The 15,609-nt window shown below is 37.5% G+C and overlaps 1 protein-coding gene and 1 long non-coding RNA gene across 6 annotated transcripts in view; one reads left to right on the top strand and one right to left on the bottom strand.

Moving 5' to 3' along the window:
- Window positions 1–5,247: 5,247 nt before the first annotated feature.
- The window catches only part of rad18 (RAD18 E3 ubiquitin protein ligase), a 46,596-nt gene continuing 36,234 nt past the window's right edge, over window positions 5,248–15,609 (bottom strand). For 2 of the 5 annotated variants that reach the window (XM_044170728.1, XM_044170701.1), the window contains one exon: window positions 5,248–6,073. In XM_044170728.1, coding sequence (XP_044026663.1) covers window positions 5,845–6,073 — 229 coding nt within the window. In that variant the 3' untranslated portion in view covers window positions 5,248–5,844. Of the gene's footprint in view, window positions 6,074–14,110; window positions 14,404–15,609 lie in introns of those variants that run through there. The other 3 variants (XM_044170738.1, XM_044170719.1, XM_044170710.1) reach the window with 2 other exon arrangements.
- On the top strand, window positions 6,082–14,372 carry LOC122863894. The gene is made up of 2 exons (XR_006375105.1): window positions 6,082–7,954; window positions 10,900–14,372. It is a non-coding gene; the product is annotated as an uncharacterized LOC122863894 (long non-coding RNA).

The following is a 15,609-nucleotide window of genomic DNA, read 5'->3' as shown; positions in this document are numbered from 1 at the left end:
AAATCAAATCAACCATCTGTGCCACCAAAATATGCACTGCATCTATGCAGACAGCTCAATTAACTCGACAGTGTCGCTATTACAGAGGAATTCCCCTCAAAAATCTGTGAGGCATGGCGGCCAGTTGTGCAATCAGATTGTCTGACTGTTTTGTGTATATGTTTGACTTGCAGACTTGGTTTGGAATTGCCGCCTGGGAATACTGGAAATACTTCCAGGCAAGTGTAATGTGGGATCCTAATTAGTTCCACTGAGGTTAAGTTACTATCCAGTGTGGAGAGCAGATAGCAGGATTCAAAATAATTATTTTCTTAATGTCCTGCTTCGAATGGAGTTGAATTATTTTTAACCTTAAAACATTCCTTTTTTACCATTCCTTTTTTTTTTGTGCATTCATGAAACTCCAAAACTGCTTCAAAACATATAAAATTTTCAGAGACTAACTCTATTTTCCAAAATATTACACGAACCAAACCAGATGAAGGGAACTGACAATATCTGTCAAACAGCCCATGAGGGCTCAGTGATCTGTTGGCAAAGTTTTGACTCACACAAATGGATAGAGTGAATTGTAACTGATGTGAATGAAAAAACAATGCTTCTTGGCTTGCAGATGGAGAAGGTTGTGCAAATCTTCACATCACAGGGTGAAATTTTAGTGAGGAGAGAGAGATGAGTGGCAGGATGAACCCTGGGGTCTAAGTCTTTATTAAGCACAGGTTTACACAAACAGAGAGCTGCGTACAAACACAAATAAATAGCAGAGGTTTGGGGAATATTTTTCAGGATTTTTCCCACCTCAATGAACATATTTTGTAGCTTTAACAAACAACTAATCTCCTATAATTAGTTCTGTTAGTACTCGTTGCTTCATACACAGCTTGACAGGCAGGACGAGTAGTTACTGAAATGTTTCCTGAATTGTATGGCAAACTGTATACCTGCAGGCTCTTTTCTATTCACACTGAGTCTCTCAGTTCAGAGGCTCCTTGGAACAGAGAGGGACAGAGTCATATCACAGAGCAGGAAGTCGGACAAGAAATTGCCACTGTGGTTAAGTCCATCCAGAAATCTCACAGTATGGCATTCCACTGCACCTTAATTGAAATGTTACCGCCAGCCTACTCAAAGGCGACTGCTTTAGCCCCAGTTTGTAGGAATTACAGCATTACCATGGAAAGCAAATTAAGTTCATTTGAAAACAGGATTTAACGCTAGAAATTAATAAGAATGTAAATGTTCTTGTGCTGTTTTACATTTTCTGTAGCCAGTTTCTCATTTGGTGTCCACAGTCAGTGTCTTTTTATGCCATGGTCATACTGTATTGTCAACACAAAATGTGCAAAACAACATTTAACAGCTATCAATTAGATTACAGTGCTTCTGCTGTATGAGCTTTTTTAAGGTTATCAAAGTTTTAGGAGGGTAAAGGAATAAGAATAGTACCGCAGTTCCAGATTTGTATTTTGGCTTCAGATTAATGAGGATGTCTTTCATATATTTTTATGAAGTTTGAAGCCAAATGAAGAAGACATTGAAACTGTGAACTCTATATCTCATAACCATGCATTATGTATGTACTGCAGCAGTTTAGTGGAAACTCCACACTTTTATTTTCCTTATAGGGAACGGAATACATTGTTAGACGTACTAAATGTAAGTGAATAAATGTACGTGCAGCATCATATGAAGAATGTCGCAATCACTTTAAGGCAGCAGCAAGGGGGAGTAAGCGGCTTGTGGATGTAAATGACATCTGTCACCCTGAAGCATCTGTCAGTACAGGCCGTAAAGAACATTTCATGTTTAAATGTGTCGTCCTACAGCATGATGAAGCACAGTAGATAGCACAGAGAGTACAGTCAATAACACACAAGGTAACTGTGGACAGTTGCAATGTCATAGCACACAGGATTATGTAGATGGCCTCCAGTGACAAGCCTCTTTCAGATAATAGATCTGACAACATGAACACTGTGTGCTGTCTCCAAGGAACCATTTAATTTTACAAGCTGTTGAAATAATTACATGCACAATGTTCTGAACCTATTAACACAGAGCTGATGTTTTCTTTCCCTGCCCCTCCCATCGTATTTACAATCCCCTTGACAACTGAAAGTGCTGTGATCCGGCTCTATTAAAACACATTTCATTCTCTGTCCATTTCATGCTCTGACAGTGATCAGTCAGGGGCACACCAGGGGAAGACAGCAGAAGATTCATGGAAATGGCAGTGCATGAGTTAATAAAATCAACTCAGTCAAAATGTCAGCAGACTAGGAAAACACTGACCTGTTTACAAAGACAAACAAGCTTGTGACCGCTCTGCCAATCTTTCTTTCACCTGTTGGAAAACACCTCACAAGCATTCACACTTTATTTTTGTTTCTTAAATTCATTTTCTTGTTTATTGAAATCCTTCTGAAATATTAACGTTCTGTGGAGTTTTATTGTTTTCATAAATCTCACTACATTCTTTCACCGCAGCTAAGAGATGGATCGCTCCTGCACCCTGCCCAGCCTCGACCGAATGGCAACAATAACAAATCCAATTGTTTGCGGCATATCGGCAGATGAGAAGAAAGCAAATTAAATGTTGCTGGAAGGGCAGCTGTGTTCTTTGCTATGGCAAAGCTACTGTGTGTTGTCATGAGAAATGCAGAAACACATTGTTATGCACAGCATGCCTGACCATAGGTCTTTATCCCTACAATAATGTGACAGACAGGGATTATGCTGCTGGAGTATGGTACAAGCACAAAGTACTAAATAAGAACCTCATAAAAAACATCCAGCGGGGAGCACTGCTCTTCTAAAAGAAATGGTTTCTCTGACCTTTAACAAGACACACTGTAACAAATCACATGAGAAAAATGCCTTTAAAGACGTTTTTTGTTTTTACACTCCACATCACATCACCCAGATCTCTCGTGTCTCTTCATTTTTAACTCTGGAAAAAAAAACACAAAATAGCCCAAAATAAGCTGTTAAAGTCTCCTTTTGTACATCACTTAGAGACTCCAAACCTTCATTTACAGTATAACTCTTGGAAGAAGGGCAATAACCCATGACATTCTTATATGAGCGTCATTGTTATGCCGCTCTCATTTGATGATTGATACAGTAACACGTACCAATTTCAGTTTCAAAATTTTTTACATTTACTGTTTGAAATACACAGCTTCAACTAATTTTTATCCAGAAGAAAATCGCACACAGGAAAGTATGACTCAGCTGCAACAAAAGTTCAGAATGAAAATAAATAACTGAGTTCTTATCATGAGCAGCATTATCCTCCATGCCTGACAAATGACAAGGCTGGTACTAAGAAAAAGCCATCAAGAAAAACATCCATGAACAAAGACTCCTCATACTGTGATTTTGAAGTGATTGTTGAGAAGTGGAATACAAAAAATACTAGTGTCAGTGGTTATCAGCAAATATATTGCCAATAATAAATAATAAAAATATCATTTTAGGGGTGTTTTTTATTTCGCCAAACGCTTTAATTATTCCTCATAGCAATACTACTATTACCTTGATAAATATCAATTGATGCTCATTCCAAAAACAAGAGGATGCTTTTAGTGTTCATGTAATCTCTTTTGTGTGGTTGTAACTGTGTTACCGTCCACCAAGGTGCCTTCACAAACATGAAAAATGCCATCATGCGACAAAATGGGTCAATAAGTGGAACTGAGGGACAAAAATTATCCCATGAAATTCACCCAGAAGGGGTTCAGCCCTGGAGGGCATGCATGATTGGTCTGGTGTTTTCAATTTCCTGCTGGGTTTTCTAATATTTATTTTTATTTAACCTCTATTTCTGCTTAACCTTTGCATAATACCAGAGAAGTACAGGTTCTGACAGCCAGCAAAGAGTCAAAACATGTTGATGTGACAGCAGGAGCGAAAGGGGAAAAAGGAAAATTCAATATATGAAAAAACCTACAGTAGCGAAGCGCTGGAAGAGGCGTGTTTGCTGAGAAACAGTTGCATTCATGTCAGGAGATGTCTCTGCAATATAGACCTGGAAGGCAGTGATAGAAATGAAATTGTCCAATTCCAGAATCTTTTGAAACTCATTCCAGTCACTGTCAGACACAAACTGGAACTGGGCATTTTCAGGCAAAATTAAAAAGTTAAAATTAACTCTAATGGTTGAGAACAGAAGAATAAGGCTGATTAAAAAAAATAAAAAATTACACTGAGGGACACTGGTCATTATCCTGTGTGTATTAGAAGGAGCGTAGTTATACGTATGTCACATATAGGTGCAAGGTTTTTGGAAATCAGCATTGATGAAAAGAGTTATGCCTGCACATTGACAAACCACAAATATATTTAAATAGGCAACTTTTGATTCCAGTCAGATCTGCGTCTGGTCAGAATGTACAAAAAGGGCCACCACAGCCATATGTACTGCATACCAATAGGCTGATCTGAAAACATGAATGCTACAATAGGTACACAAAGAAAATTTAACAACAAGATTTTTTCAGACAGCAGTCTTTGATTATTTAAATTAAAGTCTCACAAATAATACATAAATTAGAAACCCAGTTCTCACAGTTAACCTCCTTTGTGAGATAAGACAAGAATTCAAGAATTTAACCCAGGAGAACTTCACTGCCTTCTATGGCTCTATGTACACTTTGTTCCACATTATCATCACACTAACTTAAATAACTGGCTCAAATGACCAGCATGTGCTTTGAGCTAGGAGAATAAGAAAATCATTGAATTTCACTCCAGATATGAAACTAGAATAGAGGTTATGTTAAATGAAGACAACTACAGCTTTAAGGCCACACATTTGAGGCATGATGTTAATACTGCAGGAACATGCATATTTCAAAGTGGCGGTACAGGAGAGTATCGAATTACTCTCTGCTGCCCTGGAATAGTGCAAAGGTAGCAGAGAAAGATCTGGCAATGCAAGACAACTACTTACAGTTACAGTTTCTCAACTGTCAAATATGCTACAACAAAATGGATGCTCCCTCTAGCAGCTTAACTGGGTTCACACAGCCATACAAGTTTGAGACTCCAGAGCTAGAATTCAATTCAGAGGACAATGACCTGAGAATCAGCCTCGTCCCTCTCGGTCTGCAACACAATGGTAATTTTTTTTCTCCCTTTTTATGCTAGTTTGCAAGTTAGCAATATGTAACTAGCATGGCTAGCATGAATAGCCACATAAAGTTAGGCTATCAATAAATAACAGAATAAAACATATTTTGCCACTTTAGCTACTTTTTGTTTTATTATTATTGTTCGTCACAGATCAAACTAACAGCCATCATGGTTTTAGTTATGTTGCATATTAAGTATGAAAATTATGTCAATAAAATGCTACAGCCTTTACAGTAACCAGATCTTAACCCAGTTTCACAAATATGGAAGATTTTGGACAAACGTGTAAGATAATGCTCTCTACCAACAATTATATCAATAACGACAACAATATCTTTAGTCACACTGTGAATTAAACTGTACAGTTGCACCTGTGGAGAATGCAGGACAATGCCCACAGATGATGAGAATGTCTGCTGCAAAGACCATAATGCTGTATGTAAAGATAAACAAATGTATCTTTCACAATGATCATGAAAAGTATGAATACACAACCAGTAGAGTATTAGATGTCTAGCACTAAAACACTTTATAACATATACTCCAACAGGTTCAGAATAGATGTGGAGAGCTTCCTGGAAGGAAAAACTCCTCAAAAAAAACTTTTAACAGGGAAGAAAAATGACGGAAACCTCAGGAAGAGCAACAGTGGAGGGATCCCTCTCCCAGGACGGACAGACATGCAATAGATGTGTGTACAGAATAGATTCACAACACAAAATCATAGTATATACAATTATGATGATAAAATGTAGATTGTAAAACATAAGTGAAGAGGATGTATCCAGAAGGACAATTAAACAGCTTCAGGTGATGCCCACTAAGTAGGATCTGAGCCACACCACCTCCTCTCCACCATATAGACAGCAGCACTGTTCCAGCAGGAGGCCCGCAATCACAGATCCAGACTCTGCAGCTCCTGAGGCAGAAACACCTGCTGAAAGCAACAGCAAGAGAGAAGTGAGAGACGAGAAAGCACAAAACTACGGGAGAGATAAAATGTAGAGTTAGTAACATGCATTAATGAGCTAATCATTCTGAAAATTCTGCTCTATGGTGGTGGAAATTCACTGGAAATTAAAAAAAATAACAATTGCTGTCTATGTCCCGGTCCATCCATACAGCCAAAATAATTTGAGGCAGACTGCAGGTTAATGAACCAAACTGGCATCTTCTGGGGTCCCATTCTGAAAGACCTGACCAAATTATTATTATTATCCATTTTCTATGGTAATGGATAGTGCCACACTTAATCTACAGTATTTCATTGCTAACCAGGATATCATCAGTTTTTCTGCTCTGCTTTGGTGTGAAACGGCAGTTATTATCACTCCTCTCAAACTGTTTTGTACCTGTCATTGGAACAAACTCATAATAAAATCATAACTAAATATTCGAAATAAATGTGTTTGCAGAAATTAAGTAATTCAGTCGTGTCCAGTGAAAACCATCTATCGCAAAATTGGTGATTTTAATTTTTTTTGGATAAACTGAAGGATTAAGTCTTCCTTTATGGGTTGAGAAAGTTCTCAGACTTTTTAAAAGAGTACTCTGCCGATTTAGCATTGCTCTCCTATAACATTGTTGGACTCAAGATGGACAGTTTAAAACAAGAAGAGTCAAAATGGATGCAGCAGAACCAGAGATATCATCTTTTATTCCACAAATTCTTCTTCCATGTCAAAACCTGGCGCCTACATTATCCACAATGCAATTCGACCGCCAACAGTTTGGTCAGAGATTTGGGTGTGTTATGTACCAGCTAATGTAGCCTCGAACCGCTAGCCTAGAGCAGATATGAGGAGCGGGCTACAGAGGTCTGGTAAGATCACTTCTTTCTAACTCCAGACCCCAAGATTTTTTACATTTTCAAACTTGTAGTCTTCAGCCCCAACCAACGCTGACTCAAGTGACATCACTTGAGACAATTTATCAGTTTTCTTGCAGCTCCCTCTGGAGCCACAAATGGTTTTATACAACTTCTGTCACATACTAAGCAGTAGTACTGCCCAACACCTGTAAACAGACTTTGACTTATAAAATCGGTGGAGTTCCCCTTTAAGATAAATAAACCATTTAAAAAGCTAATGAAAAGTTGATGTTTGGAGATACATCGTTTTCACAGGACAGCAAAGTCTTATTAATGAACAGCTTTAATAACACTTGATGTTAATTTAATTTTTACACCACTCGTCTAAAACCAGACAGGGTTTCATGTACTGTATGACTAAATCCAGAGGCTCAATACATGAGGGGAGATCACTTCAAAATGATTTATGATTATAAGAGGTAAAAACTCATCATGATTCAATGATTAAAAAAAGCCTCGATGAAAATTTATTTCTATAATTAACCTCTTGTCTGCCATTAGCCAGTGTCATGAATTCTTCTGCGGAAGTCTCTCAACATGATATTAAACATGCTAACAAGCACCAACAGAGAGAGTAGCTGGGGAAATGCCTCAGATGAGAAGAATAAAAGCAAAAAATATTCTTGTGGTAGAAGAATTGTTGAAACTGTATTGGCACACAAAGCTGTGGGTTTAAATGTGGGTTCACGCTGTACTCCTTCAATACCCGAGGCATAAATATGCTAAAGGGTAGTGATCTCTGTTTATAGTCTTTTGATCTCTAAGATGTCTCCTTCTGCTTGCTTTTCACCACAGGAAGGTCAGATCACAAAGCTACAGCTACAGCACAACAGAACTGGTGCAGATGGGTAGTCAGTGTCTTCCCGATTACACTTGAGTGCTGCAAGATGTTTGTGTTTGCCTTTCCAGCCTGAAAAGAAGTCTATCAAGTCATTACACAACCTTGAGGTAAACTGTAATATTGGGCTAGATAATACAAATAAAATTGACTTTACTTGACAACCTGCTGCTGAGTGACCCATTCATATTTCTCAAAGTCAAAGAAGCCATAAAGAAAAATATGGCTTTGTAACTCAATTCAGCAAACTTTTACTTCTCCCAGAGGGGCAATTACTATCTGGGCGCTCATTGGGCAGACTAAAAAATCACAGAACTAGGCAGCAGATACAGTACATTGCCTCCAAAAAAACATACGAGTAGGGCTTGGAAAAAATACAAGATTGTTTTAGCTGCCAAGAAAAATCTTTATTGACATGTCATAACTCTGTTTAACAGAATGAATATTAGTTGGGTGATGCAATATCACTGTGAGTTTTGGCATTCAGTTGAATTAAAGTGACGTTTGTATGAAGAAGCCATATTCACAATGTAATCACATCTAGTGCTAAATGAATGCCACTTAGACAATGCCCATGCGGATAAACACAAATGGCAAAGATCATTCAAGTTCATTCAAAGGGATCTGACTCAATACCGTCGGTGTTATAGTAGTCATTTTGTTGCATGGTATTTAGCCATGTATACTTACAGTATGGCATCATGATATTTTATGCGAATAGGCACCTTAGATGAAGGTGTACATCTGTAAGTGCCTTCCTGTTGAACCTGTAACAACAGCTTGAATTTGGAATATCATGAACATATTATATATTTGTTCAACATTTAGTTTGAGTCCAGCATCTGTCAGCCCACATAAAATCGTTTGAACATGCTTGTGTTGTATGGTGTTGCAGTTGCACCACTGATGGCATTCTACTCATACCTTAGGGAACAATGAACTAAATTGCCATGCTTTCATCTAGTATGGGGATGAAATGCATAGATTCAAGTTATCTGATGCAATGAGTGTTTTAGACCAAACTATAAAGATAAAATTCAACTGATAAAAGGATAAAAAAGTCTTATCCATAAACTAGGTAGCCATGTCAAAACAATTTAGGCTGATTGCTTTATTGTCATCTAAATTAAGTGTTTGATTTTGAACAGAGCAGCAGATTAAAAGGCTGTGTGGACACACAAAATGTTCTCAGATGCTCTGTCCAAGTACCTGTATCTTAATGCAATCTCAATGCAATTTTGATGTCTTACAATCAATGTTTGACATAGCTGACAGTTCTAAGTGGAATCAAATCAAAAAACAAACTTATTGAGCTTTGACAAGAAGAAGCCAGTAAAATCACTTTCAGAATCCATTCTAAAATATTCTTCTCTGAAAGTACACATTTAAATAGAAACACTATATGTATACTGCACAGATAAACACTGTCACTGGGCTTTTATAACTAATATTACTAACAGCTACAAAAAAAGCTTCTGATGCTTTATCTTTTGCAGCTTTTGTGTCAAATGATAACTGCAGTTGCAAATAACCCTCTGCGCTGTATCTACAGTTTATTATACTGAAGAATAGGCTCCTGTCAGCTTAAGTCCCAAAGAAACTATTTGATACTGTAAATGACTGTAATTTAACCTGTCAGTCTAATTAAATACTTTTTTTTATCCTTTCAACAGTGATGTGTAAATCAACCTGCCGTTGTCGTTCCAGACTGATGGATTCAACAGGATTAGTAAAAAGATATTTTATTTAAAAAGGCAAAGCACTCTCAGGAGTGTTCTTATGGTCTTTCATTATTTTGCATCCTTTGCAACTGATCATGGACATTCATTAAAGTTACCAACGGCAAAAACTATTGGTAAAACCAATCTTCAGCCTATTTGAGAACTCCTCAAGGATGCTGGTAGCAGTCAAATAGCTCAATAATGGCCAAAGTCAGCATTGTGGGTCCTTCTAAAATAATAACATGTCAAAGAAAATACAGGAAGAAACATAAACAGATGAATTCACTCTCTGCTAGTGTTTTTATTATGGACACATACCGTCTGAGGAGATTTAGTTCATTATAGAGTTTGGCTCATCTCTATGAACTCTACTTAATCTTTGTGTCCTACTGTGACTCTGAGGATATTACATGAACTTGCAGGTGCTGATGGTGTTTCATCTGGCCAGGTAGTTAATTGTATTCATTTGGCATAGGTCGTAATAATTTCCTTTATGATTGCAAGGATGAAAACAATCTCAGCTCTGTCGTTGGGAACTACTGCTTTACTTGAACCACACAAATTAAACTATCTTTCATAATAAACTAAATAGTTATTATGTAACCAAAATTTAATAAGTTTGAAGGAAAAGAGGCCCATTGTCACACACTGGCCCTCATCTTGAATAGATCTGTCGACAGAATGAAGGCTTGGATTAAAAGTAATACTGCAGTGCTGATGTAATCAGCAACCTGAAAATAAATCTCTAAATGGAAAATTCCTTTAATTTTACAGCCTGGATATTGTTTTGTTTTTTTTGTAGTTTAGGTCATCATTCCTATCTGTTATGGTAACATTTCAATCACCAATATCATTGCTAGGGTCTGGGGACAAACTTAACAATAGAGTCCAACACAGCAAGAAAGATATGACAATAAGACACATTTTAACCAGATAAGCTTATGGTAATTTTTAATGGGACAACCCTGTGTCTCTGTTTCATGTTATTTAACTTGTTGGGATGGCCTTTGCAAAGCATGTTGTAGCACTAAACTAACACTAAAATTGCATCTCCAAGATTCATATACAAGACTCAGCTAAAGACTTATAAACAATTTACCAAATTACACTAGAAGTATTTCTGCACAGGTGTTGTGAAAATATATTTCTATGCTGCCAACATGGTCTGTTGTCTCCTTTGAACTATAAAAAAACTAAATAAACATAGGATTGCAAATTCAATCAATTTTTATTTGCCGCTATAACAGCCAGTTGGGTCTATTTTATATATCTCTAAATATCAGTTTGTGGTTTCTTACAGTGATTTGAAACGTTACTTTATTTTTCCCCTTTAGGAACATGCAAGAAAATGTCAAGAGCTTTTGAGTGAGTTGTCATGGAGATGGATTAGTTTATGTCAACTGAAGAACTGCATCCACCGGAGACAGCCATGAGATATGGTTGAAACACAAAGTAAGAGGACCTTGTGTTGAGTGTTTTATAGCCAAGCTGCTATTTTCAAGTATGAACATTCAAGCTCAGCATTGTTATATGGATGTTGTGTATTTTTCTCCATGTTCCAGTGCTGTATTCTATAAACCAGAGAGGCTTTTACCATTTTGATGTTCCTTGTAATGTTTTCATGGGAGTTTTTCATTATCACCACAGAGGGTCTATGTAGAGTGATTTTCACTTCATAGAAACACATTTCTGACCTGCTAAGAGTACCTCTGTCGCTTTAGCAGAATTTGCCTAGTGTTTCCTTTGTCTTAGTTGTAAGTTAGCTGTCCGTGTGTGTGAGCAGCCTAGGAAGTAATTGATACAATTATCTCTATCTCATAATGTGGGCATTGTGAGGCCCACTGAGACTATTATTGAGGGCTATGAACTTGACTAATAGCATGCTTCTCCCGGCTTCTACAACCACCCTATTTCAACAAATTCTAGTTCTCCATGTTTAAATTTCTATATAATCTATATTTGTAAGTGAAACATATAAAATAATCCTGCCCAAACCATTATGTTTACATGAGTGTGATCTTTGTCTTTTAGTTTTCAATCAGTATTGTAGAAAGACAACCTTTTAGAATAAGCAGTGACTGTTTCAAACGAGTTTTGATGCTGGAGTTAGAAAACCAAAGCAGCTGAGTATCACTACATAATAATGTCAATAATTACAGTCGATATAAAACTGTGCAGCACACTTACAAGTCAAAAAAGTTTGACAAACTGTACTTGGATTCAATGAATTTCCAAATTACCATGGGTTGTCTGATTTGTTATGTCTCCACCTATGACTAATGTTATTTTGCAGGTTGCATTTCACATTTTGAGCCAAAATAAATGGTATCTGAAAGAAAGTAGAAAAAAAAGTAGCTTTTAAAGAGAAAGTGTCATATAAAACGAACGGTGGTCTATTTAGAAAAAAAATGTTGACTGTCAAACCAAAGGTGAGACGTATTCACTTGTTTTTAACCAAATCCCATTTTAATTATACCAGTGCAGCATGCTTCCTTATGCCTTGTTTCAAGACACTTGGCAGCCACACTTATCTATCAAAGCCCTGACAGAAGTTGTTGAGCACAAAAGGGAGGAAACACCGATGCAAAAGAAGCTGTTTATAGTGCTACTTCATCTATATGCTCTTATTGTTTCATGCAACAAAATTAATCTAAATATAAAATATTACAATCCATTGTCATCACAGGAATTTTTCATTTGATTGTTATTTCTATAATTACAGACTATAAAAACCAACAGAAAATTAAGCAGACTACAATAATTAGTCTCTTTCCACGTTATTGTGCTGCTGATATTCCTGAAACAAATTTTTAGCAAAGTCTATGGTCAAATGGCAATCTCTTAATGCAGAAAAAAATCTGACACTTACACATGGACATTTCCCTATTAGTGTGGGCACCACTTCAAGCTTGCCTCTGGGTAATTCCTGCATCAGGCGAAATGAGTGACTCCATTGGAAGAATCTTTTTGTTATACGGGGGAAAAAAGATTTTAAGCTCAAGAAGGATGGTAACACTGCTGCCATTTTGTCTTCGAGGCAGAGCTTAATGAGAGCTGGGAAGGTAAGTTCATGCAGAACACTCAGTCCTGAGGGTAAATGTGCCTCTGCTACTCTGCCTTCTTGAAAGAACTAATGACCCTCACCATGATATTCAGATTGGTTATCTTTTCTTAGGAGATTTGGATGGCTACTTAAGGCTGTCACAGCTGTACTGGGCATTTGGAATATGAGCAAATGGGGGGGTCATAATTAGCAAACATTTATGAGATTTAAAAAGTTTCACCTTTCATCCCCTTCAACATTACCACCCAGACAAAGACAAATAAGGTGACTGTTATTTCTAGTGAAAGGGTATATCTCTGTGGATCTTTCACAGAGGCGCTGTGTGTATGGAATTGGTGATATCACTGCCTGCTTCACTGCTTCCCAAATCGAGGCAGGGATCAGATGCCACTCATTCCTCTCCAGTGGTTCAAAGAAGAATAACATCCCTGCTAATTAAGCCCGAGACAAACAGCATCAATGTATAGGAAAGAAGTAAGGATGCAATGGGATCCGAGGTGTGTGGTATAAGCATACCACATTGATATGAGTCAAGTGATGTCGGTCAGTGTGTGCCTGCTTTGTCTGAAGGGAGATAACAGAGTCAGAAGTTCCATGTTTCTGACTCTGTTCATCTCCAGGCGAGCGGTTTCCTGCTCACTCTCCCATGCACGTATACATAAACACCACCACCACACCACCACCACTTCTTAAGTGTTTACACTCTCGCTTGCTTTGACCTGGGGTTTCCACAAGCATCGGGTTGACTGAATTAAACTGACCCCGGTTACTTTTCTTTCAGAGAAAACAATCAATTTGAAAGCTACAGATGTGTTGCACGCTTCAAAATTGCAAATGACAGATGAATTCCATGTGTCTGAGCTCCTCATCTGAGTTGGCCAAAAAATAACCCAAATATGAGGGGAAATTTGAAGATGGAGGTGATAGGTTAGCAAACAGACAGACAACCAGCTATTTGGTGGGGGGAAAAAGTGCACTTTTATGCATTTCTGGAGATCATTTATGCAGCTACTAATTCAATAGTTACACCACAGTGACAAAGTCAAAAAGTTTAGCTCTGCACAGTGTACAAAAATTTCAACGTCTATATGTGACTACATGGGCAGCTAACATTGGAAGATAAATCTATGTAACCCAAAAAGTGTTCATGTGCAAATCTACCGAATGCCTCTGCAAGTTTATTTCAGTTTAAAGTGCACATTACACTGGACCTTAAAACATGTAATAACTATTTTCTTAAACGCTTCTTTAAGTAAAAAATAAAAAAATAAAAAACATAATATGGATGAAAAATTACAAGCAGCAATACTCGACAACTCGATATTGACACTGGCTACAAGTAGAAATCATATGTCTGCTTATGTCTACTTTTAAACAAAAATTGCATCAAATTTTGATTATAGTCATAGTCCTCTTACTTCTGAAGTAACCTGATGAAATTCTGGGAGAGACAGCTCATCATGGATCACAAGACTACAAAATATGTTAAAATACTGATTTATTCATACCATAACACAGTAAGTAAACAGTGCAACTTCAGAAAATCCCATGAAATGGTGGACAGGAATGTGCATAAAAATAATTTCTTGATATACTTGAAAGTCAGTCAAAATTGGTATTGATTTGGTGGGCGAGAGATCTTTCTCTGTCTCCTTCCCCGTCCTCCATCTCTCCTTACGTTTTACGCCGTCGTTTTCCGAGGACGGGCGACGTAGCTGCATCGTCTCCTCTCAAGCTGGATGCTCGCTTTTGGACTGAGGTCCTCTCTGTGTCTCTATGAAAGAATATTTTCAGAGATGACCTTTTAGTCTTTTGTGAATGGAAGAGAATGGAAATATGCAAAATTTCTGAAAACAAAGATTAAGGTTGTATCATTAGTAGACTTCCATGTCCTGAACATTTGGTTTAAGAAAAAAAAAAAAAAAAAAAAACAGGAAAAGTAAAGCAAATAGTGCGTGAGGTAACAGGCTATTAAAAAGCACTGCATCGACACATAAGATAATCAGGTGCAATGTGTCCTATTTTGTAGGGAGACATCTTAAATGTTTGTTGCACTGCTGTGCACAATCATATACAGCAGGTAAAATCAGTATTGAACACGTCACCATTTTTCTCAGTAAATATATTTCTAAAGGTGCTATGGACATGAAATTTTCACCAGATGTTGGTAACAACCCATGCAATCCACACATGCAAAGAACTCTAACCATAGATGTCCATAAATTAAGTTATGTATAATAATGTTAAATGACACAGGGAAAAAGTATTGAACACGCTTACTGAAATTAATTTAATACTTCGTACAAAAGCCTTTGTTGGTAATGACTGCTTCAAGACGCCTCGAGTTACATGCATTGCTGAAGTGTGATTTAGGCCCATTCTTCCAAACAAACAGTCTTCAAATCTTGAAGGTTCCTTGGGCCTCTTCTATGAACTCTGATCTTTAGTTCTTTCCATAGATTTTCAATTGGATTCAAGTCAGGTGATTGGCCGGGCCATTCTAGCAGCTTTATTTTCTTTTTCTGAAACCAATTTAGAGTTTCCTTGGCTGTGTGTTCTGGATCATTGTCTTGCTGAAATGTCCACCCTCATTTCATCTTTATCATCCTGGTAGATGGCAGCAGATTTTTTATCAAGAATGTCTCTGTACATTTTTCCATTCATCCTTCCTTCAATTACATGAAGTTTGCCAGTACCGTATGCTGAAAAACTGCCCCACACCATGATGTTTCCACCTCCAAACTTCACTGGTTGGCGTGGTGTTTTGGGGGTGATGTGCAGTGCCATTTCTCCTCCAAACATGGTGTGTATTGTGGCATCCAAAGAGTTCAATTTTGGTCTCATCTGACCAGACTATATTCTCCCAGTATGTAGGCTTGTCCAAATGTTGTGCAGCAAACATTAAACAAGCTTCAACGTGCTTTTTCTTCAGTAATGGAGTCTTGTGTGGTGAGCGTGCATACAGGCGGTTGAGTGCATT

The sequence above is a fragment of the Siniperca chuatsi genome, linkage group LG2 (assembly GCF_020085105.1).
Source record: "Siniperca chuatsi isolate FFG_IHB_CAS linkage group LG2, ASM2008510v1, whole genome shotgun sequence".
In the NCBI taxonomy this organism is placed as follows: domain Eukaryota; kingdom Metazoa; phylum Chordata; class Actinopteri; order Centrarchiformes; family Sinipercidae; genus Siniperca; species Siniperca chuatsi.
Note: the sequence above shows the minus strand (reverse complement) of the source record. Positions and strands in the feature narration are given on the sequence as shown.